Genomic DNA, 17,414 nt, shown 5'->3' with positions numbered 1-17,414 from the left:
CTGCATCCCACGCCAAGTATGCAGTGTCCGAAAACCTGCTCTTTGCTTGCCCTCTGTGCAATCAAAAAGGTGTGCCCTCAGCACTGTCCTGTGCTCTTCGGACCTTTGCCAGAACTTGCGGGAATTCTTCTTTTGGCAGGTTGTTAAAACCAGTCTCCCATCACTCTCATGGCTCTTGTCATGAATTCAAGTCACCGTGCCATGCCTCCAGTGCCAAGATTCCCCTGATTCCCCTCAGTTGCAGACCTCTGGAGCAGATCCATTTCCAAGAGGTCGCAACCAATTGTACCTTTACCAACTGATGATATCGTTTCTCTGTTAAGGTCCACCTGGATCCAACTAGTACTCCACTATTTCTACGATAACATCAAAGCTTCAGAGTGAACCGACTGAAAAATATCCTCTTGTTCTGTCCCTTGTGGCAGAGAGTCAGACAGTGGAACCCCTCACCTTCTCTGTGTGTATATGGAATGGAGTTGGAGCGTCTATTTCTCTGTAAGTTCTGAGATGGTCATTACAGCACACTGTGTCCCACATAATGGGCCTGGAAGTTTACACACCTCCCTCCAGCTGTCATAATCAGGGTCATACTCTAGCACATCAGGAGTGCACACCTCCTGACCGTCCTGCCACTTTCTGCCGCCAAACATCAGAGCACGTCCACCTGCTGTCACTGTCAAACCATAGCAGAAGCGGTCATGCAAAAGGGGCTTCAGTCGAGTCCACTGGTCTTGTTCAGGGTCATAACGCTCAATGTCACAAAATGGTTCGTACATTCCCAGGAAGGAATAGATACGCTCTTTTATTGTTGCCATTTGGTGGCCAAATCTGGCTATAGACATAGCAGAGCGTCTTTCCCAGGCAACACAGTCATGAGTATTGAAAAATAATAACTCTTTGCTGCTCTCGGGCTGGCTGCCGTGGATCCCACCAGAGATATAGATACCTCTACCGATTGTGGCACAAGCTTGCCCATGTACTGCATGAGGCAAAGACACACCACTACGCCAGCATCCTGCCCTCATGTCATATCTCTCCACTGAAGACAGGGCAGGCTCTCCTCTTTGACCTCGTCCTCCTATGGCATAAATAACTCCATTGACCACACAGCAGGAGAACTGTGCCCTCTTTTGCAGCAGTGGTTCCATCTCCTCCCATCGTTCAAACCGAGGGTCATACCGCCACACTTGGTCAGAGACCGTCATCACTGCTGTCTTCTCATTCTCCGCATCCACATGCACCACCTCCCCTCCTAGCACAAATAGGAAGTTTCCCACCACACAGATGCCTTCATACTGAAGCTTCTTGGGCATGGTAATGGACAGTGTATGGAACTTCCTGCTGCGTTGATCAAAGCTCTGGATCTGCGGCTGGGGCCGATCTGCTTCTGGTCCCCCTCCTACCAGAAGTACTCTGTTGGTTGTAGCTCTCAGACTTGTGTGGACACTCTGCAGTAGTGGCTGAAGGGGACCTTGTGTGTGGTAATGCAGGGCTTTCTGCACAAGGCTGTGAATAAAGGGAGTGCGCAAGGCTGGTTTCAGGGCACTCAGTCGGATCAGCTCATCAGGAGGCACCAGGCTGAATCGAACACGGCTGAGTAGGGAGTTACTTTCCAGGGCAGGTAAAGGGTTGCAACCCAGCCAGTCTAGAGCAAACTGGAGCAACGTTGTCTCCTTCACCCCTGGCATCTCCTGCAGGGCCAAGACCTCTTGCAAAGATTCAATATTTAATTCCAGCAGCCCAGACCTGTCCCTGTTGGTGCCCAGCAACTTGCTCATGTTTCTCGCAATGAAGCAGTTGGTGACAGCAAATGCTTCAGAGAGGCCATAACGAGCTGCCACATTAGCAAAAAAGCAGCAGTTATACGGGGTTAGGCTGTCTGAGATATACTCTGTGCAGAGATTCACAGCATGTGTAACCTGCAGGTAGCAGGCAGCTTCCAGAGTATCCTCCAGGGTCGATGGAGATAGTGAAATCCAGGAGGTATAGATGAAATCTAGCACCTGCTCCAGGCCAGCAGAGGTCAGTGCTGGTAGGCTGACAGTGTGGGCTCCAGACTCTAGAGTGTGTTCCTGGAACATTGACCAGAAGTAGTCGCTGGAGCAGGCTAACAAAGTGCGATGAGCAGGGAACTCCTTGCCATCAACTTCCAAAATAATGTCACACATCCGCCTTTCCAGCCGCAAGCTCTGAAACTGGGACAGCATTCTGTTGCTGTGAGATTTGCTGAGCATCAGAAAGTAACTCATTCCTGAGAGAAAGAGAGAAAGGAAGAGGTAAAGGAAAGAAAGGTCAGACGATCAGGTGAAAGAAGTGCATAGAGAAGTCCATAGAGGAGAGGGAAGGAAGGAAGAGAAGGTACAAGGCCCCCTTGTTCTTGCAAACTGGTGCAGAATGAGAGAGAGAAGGTCACTCTCCAAGGAAGGCAGCTGCTGGGATGTGTAGCCCATGGCAAAATGACAGTGGGAGGGCTAACCATCTCTTTTGCAGCTAGTGGACAGCCCACAAACCCTTCAGCATTACAACCCTGGCAGGGACGGGCGGCCATCCCGTGATCCGCCCCTCTGTTTTCCTGGGGTAAGCATGTCTGTAGTCCCAGTACAAACAGAGGGAGGGGGACTGGACAGGCATTTTTGGGCCGCAGGGAGGGGAAACATCCAAACCCCCCCCAGTACATCTCTTCCCCTGAACACAGTGCCCTTTTTCTCCAGCCCGGTTGGGAGTATCAGGGCTGGAGGGATGAGGGTATTGGTTTGCTGTGATTGCCTGATGTGAACTCACCCCTCGGCAAATAAAAGGGTTAGTCATCACCACATTCCTGTCTGCCGCCACCAGCACCCATCTCTCTGCCCACATTACCACGCAGACAGGAATAGAAACATGGGACACATTAAAAGAGGACTTGATGAGAGGCACGACGGAAGGGGATAGATAGAAAGCGAGAGTGGAGTGATAGAGTTCTAAAAAAGAATGGCATGGAGGAAAAACAGAGTACATAGGACATAGATTGTTTGTTTGTGCTGGCCTTATTGCTGTTGATTTGCTATATGATTTACATTCTGTAAATTTTGCATGTGTATATATCTGGCTCAGTGAGTAGTGCGTTAAACCTCATGAATTTATCTCATCATCATCCCTGAATAGCGCCTGCCAAAGCCAGGACAGGGATGGGATATGATGGTGGAGTCAGAACAGATAATGAAGGGGGGTGGGGGGGGGGGTGCTAGTGCTAGTTACACTCTGCAGTGTAGTCTGTGATCCTTTGATTCAGAGGTATGAGGAGTAACTCCAAACTGTGTCCCAGGCCAGAGGATTGAGAATGCACTTGCACTTCTCTAATTGGTAACTTGAGTGTTTTAGACTTAACAACTCTGAGAACAACAGTGAGAATTGCAAGCCATAACAAAATGCCTTGGAGGGCTGTGCAAGTGCTTCTGCATTTGTGTTTGCACTGTTGGTGTCTCAAGCAACTGACTGGAAAGTTGCCAGCTTACTGGTTGCCTAACATGCTGCCAAGTCCTGGGCTAATCTTGCAAGTACTATAAAATGCAATTCAGTTAATACAATACAATAAGTGCAAATGGCATTTCATAAATAGTCTCTCCATCTTATTGCTTGACTTTTCTAGGGTGGGCAAGCACCTTGCTTCTCTCATGTTCTGGGGTCAAGCACCTTGCTCCTTTCATCATCGGAGTCTGAGCAAATGCCTATACCCGTTTGGTAATGCCAATGGTTATTTGTGAAACCATGAACATTTAAAGAGCTATTTAGGGTTCTATGATTCTTTCAAGACTTCCTTTAGACTTCCTATAGAATCCATTTGCATGTTCAGGCTTTAAAGCAACATTGTGTTAAATAACAGATTCAAAATCTTGTTGATGCTCCACTGACTTGTAACAGGGAGAATAGAGCCTCTGTTGTTGCTGGTCTTGGCTCGGCACACTGCTAACCACAGTATGTAACTTTGGAGAAGCTGGGAGGAGTATGCTTGTGAGAACTGTGTACCGCTGCAAGATCCGATCTGAGTATTTGTGTCATTACCCGTAATACTACACAGTCGTCCACCTTCTTCTGTTACTTTCAGTGACTGTTCTCTATCTCTCAGCTTGTTCAGAAATATGTCTTTTTGAGTGGTGTCTCAAAGTGCAAATTACACTTACTGACTGTAGGGGGAGCCCAGAAGCAAGAAATTCTAATATCCCATAGAGTTGCTTTAAGTCTGTAATCAGCAGTGTTGATTGTTTTTATGGGCAACTACAGCAAACCTAGTGTATACATATTTTTCTTGTAGTACTTTAAAAGATATTGATGTTAAAAAATTGTTGAAGTATTTGCTGATAATGTTACCATGAGTAAAATGATCTAAACTGATTTTTTACAGTATGTCTGGTTTATTATTTTCTGTAACTCCTTAAAACCCCCTCCAGTACAGACATATCCTTTAAATCACCAGTCTAATATTGTGTAGGTCCCCCTGGAGCTGCAAGATCTCTGAAGGTGTCCAGTGGTATCTGGCTCATGTCCTGGAAGTCGTGAGGTGGGGCCTCCATAGAGCCCTGGGCACAGGTTCAATGGTTGTCCTTCTTTGGAGTACTTGTAGTTGGTACTGACCACTGCGTACCGAGAACACCCCCACAAGACCTATCTGATGTTTAGGAGATGTTCTGATCCAGTCATATAGCCATCACGGTTTGTCTCTTGTCAAAGTGACTTCTAATGCTTTGCCATTTTAGCTGTTCAAGTGACTGTTCACTTGCTGCCTTATATTTATATTCCACCCCTTAACCACCGTGCCACTGTGACCAAAAAAAAAAAGAGATTATTATAGCGCAAAAATCTACGCTTGTTATTGCAACCAAGCATGACTTCTTGGAGTAGTAAATGTTTATTAGTATTTATTTAGTATGCTAGTATTTATTTCTAGCTCTAATATCTCTGGTGAAAATATACACTCCTCTTATTCTGTGTAAGTGAGAGAGTGAGAGAGATCATGGCTTTGGATTCTATTTATAAGGAAAATCTGTGTACAGCAGATTATGCCTTCTCGTATCTGTTACAGCTAATGGGGCAATATGTATTTTTATGAAATCCAGCAGGGTGCGTTTGTCCATCTCCTGAGAGGCTGCCAAAAAATAATTCTGTCCACTTTGTTTGATAAACTGTACGGATTTATTCTCTACAATTAATAGCCAGTTGTTGGAATGATGTGCAGGTTCCCACATTCTTGTAATTGTATAGTGAGAGGTGTATAGCGATTGCTGGAAGCAGATGAGGGTCTTTGAGGAGACTGCAGGATTCAACTGGTCAGAGAAATAGCAGATAGGCTATCTTTTTCTGCACTGCATTATGAGTAGTGAGAGTCTTATGAGGGCTTTGTTGATGATCTGGGCCAGCTGCCCTTGCTCTCTGGTTGAGGACTTCAGAGTCTCTAATCTACACACATTCCCATCTAGTCTTCTGGTGAATGCAGCAATCCTCTTTGAATCCTGCTGCATTGACAGATCCCAGGACATGTTCCACATGCCACTCATGCTAATCCCTGTCCTCTTTGGTTGCCCTCCTACAGAGACACCAGTTCAACACTGGTCTTTCTGAGCCCCTTAGCATTATTTTAACACAAATACATCATGGCATCATGTGTTTACTACTTCTCAGTAAAAAACAAGCCTAGTTTTGCTAAACCACCATTGGCTATATAAAACTGTCAATGGCATTTCACCAATTGGGAGTTTGGGACCCACATATATGCTCTTTACTTTGAAGGTAAAGGTGCTGTGGCATAAAATGACATATGTTATGTTTCATGTACCATGGTAAAGGACTTAGAATCCTCAGAGCCTTAAGATGTAGACCACATATTTACCAGTTTTTAGATCCTTCCATTATTATCCTTTTTATTATTATCATTATTATTTTCTATCCTTCCATTATTAGTATTGGATGCTGGATAGTCATGCTAACACAGCGAAAGCACATGTACTTGTTAGCTTTGTGGCAAAATGTAGTCCTCAGACCGTCAGTGCGAAAAGAAAGTCTCTTCAAGGCAAACATGAGGCAGTCCTTGCAAGTGCACGTTTCAACAAGGTTCAACAGTTAGTCAGTCTCCCACCCAGCCAGTCAGTAAGCAAAATTGTCTCTTCTAGGCTGGCCCTCAAAAAAGAAAAAACTTTTGCATAAGACTGTACTGTATATGTAAAATGCACCACCACACTTGCAGCACAGCAGGGCCAAAGTACAGTCATGTCCATAAGAAGTTGGACAGTGACACATTTATTTGTAATATGGCCTCTGTACACCACCTCTGAAAAACACTCACAGATACTGAAAAACTACAGAAATACTGCAGTTACCATTTAGGATTTGCAGATATTTGTTCTATATTCTTTTCATTTTCACAGGTGCAAAGGTAATTGGACAATTGGCTGATAACCAGTTTTATGGCCAAGGTTTACTTCATGATGCAAACCACTGGTAAGGCTCAAGAACAGAAAGGCTGGATTACACTGACAGTAAACATCTAAAGAAGCCTGACCAGCTCTGGAACTAGATTCTTTAGACCTAGATTACTTTAAGTATGGCGAGGTAAGGGCAGGATTTATGATCTGAAGTACACCACATCATCTGTCAAACATGGTGGAGGCAATGCTATGGTAATGGAATTCTTAAGTTTATATAGCTTACTTAGAGCATACTTTCTGCTTACATTCAGTCAAATGGTGCCAAAGTAATAGAATGGCGCTTCACTGTGGATAATGGATGGATAATGACCCAAAACATACCACAAAAGCAACCCAAGAGCTTTTTAAGGCTAAGAAATGGAATGATCTTAAATGGTTGAGAAGGTCAAGGGAAGGCGGCTGCAGCAAAGGCCTGGCAAAGCATCTCAAGAGAGGAAACTCTTTTGGCGATGTCCAACATTTTTGTTAAACCCTTAATCACCTGAATTGGTTTATTTATTATACCGAGGCAAAATTACAAATCTTTTGGACCTTACGTACCTGACAGTAGGTACCTGTTTAATAAAACATAAAACAAGAATGTGGCATAATATTTTATTTGTGATCGAGGTTTGAACTACCCTGCATACATATTGTCTTTTATCTTTTAGCCCTTAATATAGCCTGACTCAAACTGTGGTCAAAGGAAGAACATATGAATCTGGAATAAGGACACTTTGACTGATGAGGATACACATGCTGGGGATCATCACTGCCTTTGCTGCATATTAAGAGGGCTATGAAATTTTCTTTTTTGCAAATTATTTTTACGAGCAGTTAAAACTATGGCAAAGTGATTGAAATCCAGTTCTGTTTGTTCAAAGACAGCACGTGATCGCTTCAGCCTCCTACACCGAGCATGAGAAGCGGTTTATTGCGCCTCAGCCTACACTCACTCTCTCAATACAGCACACAGAACAAACCTGGGGGACCGGCGGCAAGAAAAGGCCAACAGAAAGGAGTGGTTTAAGAAAAAAGCCACAAAGCAAAGGGAAAAAAACAAAACACAAACTCATGTTTTTCAGTGCCTCACATTTGTTCAGGATGTATGTGGTGAGACAACGTTCTCTCACTAAAGCCAAGGACAGCACAGACCCATTATCGTTGCTACTGTGGGACTCTTGAGTACACTTGCATAAACAGCTGTGATTCAGCATCTATTACAGGAAAGTGAAATATGTGACAGCAAAGTGAATATCAAGTTCCTGCTAGAATAAACACACTTTACACTCAGACGGAAAACAGCATTAAGAAAGGAGTCATTAGGCGGCTTAAGCGGTGACCTATATCAAACCATAGCCAAAATCAGAGATTAAAGCCTGGTCTAAAGCCTAGAACTGCTCACATGCCATCAGTCTGTGTACAGTTGCAAGCCATCGTTTGCTTCAGATCCGCCGTGTGTGGATTTTCACTGGAGCCATTCAGACAGTTTTTTGCAGGACTGCTTGTTTGGTGGGCTTCTGGGGTTGCAGTAATTAGGACGTTTGAAGTTGAAGTTGTGCTGAAGTCAAGGTTTACAGTACTCAAACCTTAGATGATGGAGATTGTTGTAGAGAACTGGAGACTGAACGGTAGAGCTGGTAGAGCTGGATCCTTCCTGTTCGTGAGAAAAGAAGAGTCACCTGTTAAAAGGGCCTCAGTTGACACTGGTGGTAGTTGGATTCAGTAAAGCTCATGTGTTCATCCACATTAAACAATTTTACTGATATTTCACTATTTTATTTTTCCTCCAATTCAAACATCATTCAGAGTGGTTTGGTGCGACTGGTTAATTGCATTTTTACAGTGATGGTGAGTAAAAAACAGTTCTTTGGGGACTGTTTTGCTGTCCCTGCAACACCCTGCATGTACCCATCCATCCATTAAAAAATAAACTATATGTCCAAATGTTTGTGGACACACCTTCTAATAATTTGATTCATTAGATTCAATTCAATTTGACACAGCAATTTATATGTGACACTAGGTGAACAGGAACTTACAAGTGTGATACAGAAGAGGCAGACAGCATTAGACTTTCTTAAAGTTTGTACAGCACATGTGATTAATCTATGCAGAGCAATTCATACTGCTTAGCCAGTGCTGAAATTGATCATCACTACCCACTGGAGACTCATTAGCTTGAGGAGGGAGATGTTGACTTTCCCCATATATGATTACAAATATAGACTTGGTTGTGTCTTTTTTTTTAACAAGAGACAATGCCTAGATGCAGTATTGTAGTAGGCCATAGTAATTGGTTCAAAATGTGATCAGCCGACCAGGAATTCTCTCAACCTTTGCATTAACCCATTTACCTAAATGGCTTATATTGATATCATAAACATTCATTAACTGAATTGTTTTAAATGAATTATTGCAATGTTTTACATTATGTCTTTATTGTTCATTATTTCATTGCTACCTTTTTTTTCTTTTATCTAAGCAGTTCACAACAGTAAGAACTACACAAAAAACTGATTGACTACCACAGTCATCGTTACCCAATTAATTTGACACTGAATTTGAAATATTTTAAATGAAAAAATAAATAAATAAATAAATTAATTAATAAATATCAACAAGCAGTTTGAGAGCAGTGTTCGGGTTAGCATTAGATTTAGGAAAGAGTTTACAGTTGGGGTTTATAGGGTTAGGCCCAGAGCAGAGGTTGTGGAAAATTAATCTGGAGGTGGGCCAGAAAAAAATCCCTGTAGTTAGGTTCATAACAACTACCCAGCCAAATAGCATACTTCACTGTAGCTGTATTACTCTACCCGCACACCTACATCCCACTGCAATATTACAACTGCTGTGGTAGTATACAGCAGACACTGACATGCAGTTGAATTGTACACTTTGTTACTACCTTGGACTAATTACACAGACCCTTTGCAGTCTTTCCTTTTTCACAGACACACTGACCCATACTCCAGATAGATGGTGAGGTCTTAGGCCACGTGTGTGTGTGTTTGTGTGTGCTTTTTGAGCGTTGGCAAGCTCCGTTGCCAAGTCATGCCATGGGCTGTCACACTATAGACAGACTCTCGATGCCCCATCAAGCCCGGCTCGGTCACTGATATTAATAGACTCTGATTCACATTTCACCTCTTTAGCACACACATCCCTTTATACATCCCATAGTACTAAGCATTTTGAGACACTGACACCCTGTGGACACTTGTGAACACAGCATGCAGCAGGTTTAGTGGGGTGACACACTTATAAAATGGGTCGTCCTTTATCCATGACCTTGCTCTGTGTGTGTGTGTACACACTGTATAGTAATTAAACAGAGCTGTGTAAACTGCAGAGCAATTAATATTATCATAATTCAATATTATAAAAGCTACAATCTTTCATAATGTCCTTAAATGTGAATGTCCTTTATCCACTGACAATGACTAATGACTCATTACAAAAAAATAATGTGAAAAGAATGAATATTAATATGAAATACAAAATAGAGAAGTTATCATGCAGACATGCATAGTGTGTACTAATCATGCTGTGTGTAGAGTGTGAGATCAGAACAGACTGTACCTGTGTGTGTATGTGCCTAATCCTTGGTGACCCATCTGAGCTCGCTCTTGACATTCTGGATCTCTGAGAGGTTGACGGCTGGGCCAGGCAGTTTGACAGCGCCGGGCAGGGGCTTCTTCTCCTCGGGAGTCACTGCCGGTGGCTGAGGGGGTCAAAAAGTCAGTGATCACAGCACTGTCGTATTCAGACCTTTTAGAGCCTGACTGAATAGGGATCTGTGTAAATGTGCACTATTGGTTATGAGGCATGGAATCACTTGTCATATTAATAATTGCTGTTATTTTATATTACATAGTTCATGTTTGCAGTGAGTTCGCTTCCTACACTAAAACCTGTTAAAGGGTTTTAATAGGTTATTGGGTATTGGAATCAGTAGTGGTCCATAATCTAATATGATATTGTTGTAAATTACAACACAGTAGGCCTTTGGTGGATTCTGTCAGTACTGCAACTGACCAAATGAATGTTTTATGAAAAAGAGGTTAAGAAGAGCCGTTCAAGTGGTGTAGGTATCTAAGGTTTCGCCCTATTGGCCTCATTGGTCAGGATGGTTTGAGTCCTGTTGATGCTCAGGATCTAAGAGATTAAAATCAGCTAATGTGGACATAGTGCTGAGCAGTGCTGATACAGAATGCACTGCTAAAGTTTTAATAGCATTTTAAAAGCATTTAATAGTGCATTGTGTCTGATTTAACTGCGGTCCCCAGAGAAACTTTAAATATTGTGATACAGTGAGATTCAAGCATCTGTGACCACTAGTGAACATGCTTCTGTTCCACATTTCTTTTATTACACATTCACTTTTATTACAAATTATATTATCAGCGTAACTTAAACATGAATTTCAGAAATTGTTTAATATTTGCTGTTTTGTTTTTTTTTAGTTTGCTTTAATGGCAGCATGCTATTGGGTTGCATGAACTCCTCAACCCAAAAATACAAATTTCAATGTGATTTCAGACTTTTGGACCTAAATATATTTACAATGTTTTGAGACACCTTTTCATTCATTGTATCTTCCAAAATCATGGTTTTAAGAAGGAGTTTATCCTACTTTTGTTGATTTGTTAATGTCACTACTGGCTTTCTACCAGATTTTGCTGCATTGCTGTGAGGATTCAACTGCATCCAGCGACAAGAGTGTTAGTGAGGATAGTTAGGATCTTCTCATCCCAAAAGTATTGGTTGGAGCGCCGTGATCCCAAATACACAGTTCCACTGCTCCACAGCTCAATATCCCAAAATGTTTGGTGTACATATCTGCTGATACTGTGAATATTTATAAAATGTAGAAATTAGCATCTACATCATCTACCTGGATTACTATTACAGCGAAATAGAACAATATAATAAATAAAAAAAGCTATATAATACAATTATTTATGGCTACAAATACAGTGAAATGTATATATTATTATAATTATTAGAATTTATATAATTAAATATTATTTAGGTAAAAAAAATATATATATATTTATAATGTATAATATTAATTATGCCATTTTAATATCAATCTCAATATGATCATGAAATTATTGTCCAAATGTTGGGTGGTTTATCTGTGTGTGTGTGTGTGTGTGTATTGAATCTGGCTATATTTGGACACTAACCTCCTCTGCATCCACTGTCTCCTCTCTCCTCTTCACAGGATGCCCCGCCCCCGGACGCAAAGCTCCCATCGGAATATTGAGGTTGGCCTTTAAGACAGACATGGAAATGAGCCAATGATATGCTCTGTACCGCTGCTGCACCTTCACACCTGGATCAAGCTTAAACACAAGAAATCTACAGCCACCATCTCTAACTGACTACGTCTAAAAGGTCAAGCAGATAGCGCAGAACAGTAGCCTGTAGCTGATGTGGGGCCACGTGAACGGTTGCCTGTAGGACCCGCTCAGTGTGAGCCTTTGGATAAGTCTCTCCGCTCCGCACACTGGCCCTTTCCTTCCTGCTGGAGTTCAGTACGTTCTATGAACAGCAAAGTGCTTCTGTGAAAATGAGTCGTTGGATGCACAGATCGTGGGAGTGAAGCTTCTTAACACCAGGTGGGGGGGCCTGAATGAGGCCGGCAGCCTTAGCCTACCTTGTATTATACAGCGAACATACAACAGTCTAACTGTGCAGATAGACGTATAAGGCATGGCGATGGCACTCAATCTGAACAATATAAACATTATTGGATCTCCTCATTTTCTCATTTTTGTTACTCAACGTCCTGCCCTTTGTTTCTGAAACATGTCACTGTCATAAGAAAATCTGGAAAGGAAAGACTTATGGAAAAATTATACTATTATATGTGTATATATATATATATATATATATATATATATATATATATATATATATATATATATATTAACATTTCTTTCTATGGACGTATTTCTGCTTGCCTGGCGGAATCTGACCGCAGAAAGCGCAAGCCGCTTGCACTAGTATTGAATCTGGGCGAGATCCGCCTCTGACCACCTCTGAATGTGGTTTGAGTGATCTGATCCTAATCTGATCACAATGCGTACCGGGAGTGTTTACACCTGGCTTTTTACGCGGACAAGTAAAATCTGAACATCATCCGATCACCAAAAACGCATCTTAATGCCAGGTGTAAACAGTATGATGATAAATAAAATCAGCCCGTTTTTAAAATCAGTGTTTCTGTTACTGCCCTAGTTTAAAAAAAAAAAGGTTGAGTTTTTCTTGTGACAGTAACGCCCTATCCCTATCCATTGTGTTTTATTTGTCTTTGCTTTTTGGCCTTCTAACATAATCTCAGTATTCTGTTTTCCTTTATGTTCATATACACCGATGAGCCAAAACACCATGACCACCTGCCTATGTGCTGTAGGCTATATCCTCCACTTGTCACCAAAACAACTTCAACTGGACAAGGCATAAACTCTACAAGACCTCTGAAGGTGTCCTGAGGAATCTGGAACCAGGATGATGATTAGCAGATCCTAATAGTTCTGCATGTTGCAAGATTGGACTGTGGGTTGTCCCAGCACCAACTACAGGAAAAGCGTAGCGTAGCGTGTAGCGTGATGTAAAAGAGAACAGGACACATCAGACCAAAAGGGTTCTTTCATTGCTCCGAGGTCCAATTCTGACGTTCACTCTGTCCACTGTAGGCACTTTTGGCTTTGGATAGAGGTTAGCATGGGTGCACCATCATTAAAAATTTCTTTGACTTGTGCCACAGGTGCCCTTCGGCCGGTTTCACCTAGACAGGATAGCTGTCCGTTGCCTTCACACATTGATGAGCTTGGAGTGTCACTCAGTGGTTTGACCACTTTCGATAAAGCTCTCCACAAGCCTTGCCATTTCTGAGATGCTCTGACCTAGTCACCTAAATGATGTGGCCTTGCCAAAGTGGCAGTGATCTGGCTGCTTCTCCATCATCCAACACATCGACTTCAAGAACTGACTGTTCCGTTACTGACTAACATACAACCCAGACATCAAGATCATCAACATTATTCACTTCTTATGTGCGTGGTCATCATTTTTTGGCTCATCTGTGTATGTAACCCCCTCCCCACCCCCTTCTTTTATTGCTACGTTGGCCACACCCTCTCGGCTTGTTGCTGTTGTGCTTCTTTAGGTCTGGCTTTCCAAACCCCAACTGTTAAACTTCACCCGTCACAACAGCTAAACTGAAGTCTGGTCAGTTAAAAAGGTCAGAGATCGCTGGCCTCTCACTCTGCCTGGCTGCCCCTTACGTGACCATACGCTCTTTTCCCTCTCTGCATGCATGGCCGGTCTTCTTCTCTGTCCGTGCCCCTTAATGGGACCATATCTCAAGTTGTAAACGTGTGTTGGGCTTTTTATAGATAATTCTGTATATGGAGAGTTTTTATGGAAAGAGAAAGGCGTCTATTTTTGGCTGCGGTGTCCGATGTTTGTATGTGAGCTGTTTTATCTGTGCTGTGGAGAAACTTTGTAAGAACACTTACAAGCTTCTTCACACCCTCACTTTTTCTCCCTCTCTCTCTCTCTCCCTCTCTCTCTCTCTCTCTCTCTCTCTCTCTCTCTGCACAGACAATAAGGCATCTCTCTCCCTGTTGCTGCCTTTACGTCCCTCTTTCTCTCTCTCTCTCTCTCTCTCTCTCTCTCTCCTTCTCTATTTTACAAGATTCTTCACGCCCTCACTTTCTCTTTCTCTCTCTCTCTTTCTCTCTCTCTCTCTCTCTCTCTGCACAGACAATAAGACATCTCTCTCCCTGTTGCTGCCTTTACATCCCTCTCTCTCTCTATATATATATATATATATATATATATATTTTTTTTTTCATCTTCACCCCTCTTTCTAATTTCGCCCGTTGTTCACTTTTTTCCCCCTCTATCCTCTCTTTCTTTCTCTTGCTGACTCTTCTCATTTTCTCTCTTGTTTCTTGGTCTACCCCCCTCCCCTTCCTGTGTATCTTCTGTTTCTCTTATGTCTCTCTTTTCATCTCCCTCTCTTTTCTCTATCTTTCTCTGCTTTTCTGTCTCTCTCTCTGTGGTCAGAGGAGCTTTGGCTGCAGTGTGTGTGAGTGTCTATTTTTATATGCAGTGTGTTTATCAGAGTGTTTGAGGTGGAAAGATTTCCAGTTGGCTTACATATATACATGTATATGTATGCATAATCTAACTGGATATATATAATCAGAGTCAGAAGCATGGGCACCATTCTGTATGTATTTCCTGTACATTTTCTGTACATCATTGGGCTTGATGTGAATTGTGAAACACTACTGTAATGCCTTGTGCATTGGAAACGTGTTTTTACGGTAATAACTCAGTGTTCAGAATGGAACTTTCTTTTGCTGATTAAATTATTAAAACTGTCGCGTGTCCTTTTTTTCCTCGCCAATTTTCGCAGTTCTCACTTCCAATTTCCTCCATGGTGCCGGAAGGGTGAAGGCTAGAATGTTCTTGCTCCGAGTCACATGAATCCTCGTCCACATCTTCTCAAACTGCCGCTAACACACACCTCCATTGGACAGCTGAACAAGCTTGGAACAGAACAGCTACTGCTAATTCTTGCATCAGCGAACAGACACCCACACTGACTAGCATAGTGCTGAGTGATGGAGGGAGAAGGAGGACCATCCCAACCACCCACAGGCAAGGATTGAACCGAAGCTAGGGGCAATATAGAGATGACTGCACCACCAGAAAGCACTTAGTCCAGTGAGGAAAGTAGAGGAAGGTGTCAGCACCAAGCTTTATCAGGAAGGAATTTAACTAAATGAGGGGCCCCCATTATTATGACTATTAAAATTATATAAAACAAAATCTATGCTGTTCATTGTGTGCATTCATCAGGAGACTATCAAATGTAAACAAATGTCATAAAATAAACTAAATACATATAAAATGCAAATATATACAAAAATAAACAATTAAAATACATTTAATGGTTAAAATGATTTAAAAAGTTACTTTGAATAATTATATAATTATAACTGTTATACATTTAAAGCACACTTACTGAAATTATATAATTATAAATACAGTTATATAATATAATATATAAATATAATTTAGTTATCATCATGCAAAATGCCAGTTACTCAACTGATTCTTTCAAATTAAGAGTGATCATGTAATAATGACAGCCCTGCTGTAAACATTCACTTAGCACTTCTGATCCTTTTTTAACTGTTGGTCGGTGATGGTAAGAAATGATGAGGGCACACATACTCACACACACACACAAACTTGCACAAACCAACAAGCACCCACAACAACACACTGCTTCGGTGCTCACCTGCAAGGCTTTGACGGTTGATGATGGCTGTTTAGACATTTGCGCAGAATGACGTCCGCGATCCCGCTGCAAACAAAACAGAAAGTGAGCATTGAGTGGTTCCAGAGCAAGTGTGTGACCCCCTGTCTGTGCGTGCGTGTGTGTGAATATATGCACTTGTGTGTGAGCGTGTAAAAGTTAGGCCATTGTCCGCTTGTGCCTTTCAGGTGCTGGGGGATTGTCTTTCCGTTGCTAAGCGACTCCTAAAGTGAAGAGGCAGGGAGGGACTGGACCACCTGAATCATTCATACACACACTGAATGGAGTTCAGGTCATGAGCCACACACACACACACACACACACACACACACACACACGTATTAACTACTTAAACTCTAAGGTTCCACATGTGGTCCACACTTCAGTTTCTCACTCTCAGGACAAAGTAATACATTTTAACTGTATAAAATTAGAACCTGTAAAGTATTTTATGTTTTACAGATCTTAGTCTGTAGTAGAACATACGTTTGGGCATCTCATCATATTCTGAATATAATTTCTACTCATGTTTTTGTCGTGCAAATAAGGCAGAAACCTACTTTCAATGGAAGTCCATGTAAAAACATCAAGAGCATTTCTATTGGTTCATTCCCCATTAAGGTTTTACACAATGTAAAGAACAACATGTAAAAAAAGTGTACAAACTGTTTTAAAAATGGAGATATAAGTTGTTGTTTTTTTGTGGGACAGTGGTAATGTGCATATTTCATCCCAGAAGACAATAAACTGATTGCTGTGATGTGTACATGTTACTGAATTCACTCCTATAGTATGTTTATTTACTCTTTTGGAGTCAGTAACAAATCTCTAGCTGTAAACAACTAGCCAAATACAAAAAAAAAAAAAACTAGAGCTAGCCAAATACAGCCTCCTAGTTTAAACCCTTAACACTCCAAGGCTTATTACACTTCTGTACAAACTGGTTATATTCTATATATACTGGTTCAAACTATTCTTTGGTAAGAAATTTGTAACAACAATTTTTTTCTGGCAGTCCATGGGCTTTCTAAGGAGTTAACCGTGTTACAACTAAGCCTCCCAGTTAAAAACAATATGAAAAAGAGTATTTAGTTTAGAACACCCCCCCACACACACACACACACCTAACAATTCAGTAAAGGTTATTGTCATTTCTGTTTTCATCAGAATGCTTCTGCAGATGTCTTGTGAAAAATATCTAAAGTTAAATGTTCTACTTTTTAGTCCAAAATAAATGTACCACTATTGACACAGCCTCCTTTCAATCGATCATATTTATTTAGATGCACTTATTTTATGCATTTAAATGGAAAAGTTCATAACATAGAGCTGCATTGTATTAAATGTGCCTCTATCAATTTACAACACGTTTGTAGCATTTTTCTCCTCCCTAGCCTGTCCTGATGCTGTTTTCATTTGTAGGACCAATATTGTCGAGTTGTGTAGGTTAATTATGTAAACAAATAAATAAAAAATATACATTTAGTAAAAAACTATGAACAGGGTACCTACTGCCCCTATCACTTTAGTGTAACTGCCTTGAGATTTCATTACTGTGTTAATGTTAACTGGGTTCCTGTGTTCTCTGAGCTTGTTTGATTATGACCTAATAAATTCAGTCTGTTGGT

At 41.5% G+C, this 17,414-nt stretch overlaps 3 protein-coding genes across 5 annotated transcripts in view; 1 reads left to right on the top strand and 2 right to left on the bottom strand.

The window, feature by feature from the left end:
• cnksr2a (connector enhancer of kinase suppressor of Ras 2a) overlaps positions 1-14,842 on the top strand; it is a 157,369-nt gene extending 142,527 nt beyond the window's left edge. For all 3 annotated transcript variants that reach the window (XM_072690210.1, XM_072690198.1, XM_072690195.1), the window contains one exon: positions 11,668-14,842. In XM_072690210.1, coding sequence (XP_072546311.1) covers positions 11,668-11,747 — 80 coding nt within the window. In that variant the 3' untranslated portion in view covers positions 11,748-14,842. The remainder of the gene's footprint in view (positions 1-11,667) is intronic.
• On the bottom strand, positions 486-2,331 carry klhl34 (kelch-like family member 34). Its single transcript, XM_072692641.1, has one exon. The coding sequence runs from the start codon at positions 2,247-2,249 to the stop codon at positions 486-488; it is 1,764 nt and encodes a 587-aa protein (XP_072548742.1). The 5' UTR covers positions 2,250-2,331.
• On the bottom strand, positions 7,041-15,830 carry smpx (small muscle protein X-linked). Its single transcript, XM_072690261.1, has 4 exons — positions 15,769-15,830; positions 11,630-11,716; positions 10,020-10,161; positions 7,041-8,094 (listed from the first exon to the last, which is right to left on the bottom strand). Exons 1-3 carry the CDS (start codon positions 15,805-15,807, stop codon positions 10,036-10,038), a joined length of 252 nt encoding a protein of 83 aa, XP_072546362.1. The 5' UTR covers positions 15,808-15,830; the 3' UTR covers positions 7,041-8,094; positions 10,020-10,035.
• Positions 15,831-17,414: the final 1,584 nt, after the last annotated feature.

This window comes from Salminus brasiliensis, chromosome 1 (genome assembly GCF_030463535.1).
Source record: "Salminus brasiliensis chromosome 1, fSalBra1.hap2, whole genome shotgun sequence".
Classification (NCBI taxonomy): domain Eukaryota; kingdom Metazoa; phylum Chordata; class Actinopteri; order Characiformes; family Bryconidae; genus Salminus; species Salminus brasiliensis.
Note: the sequence above shows the minus strand (reverse complement) of the source record. Positions and strands in the feature narration are given on the sequence as shown.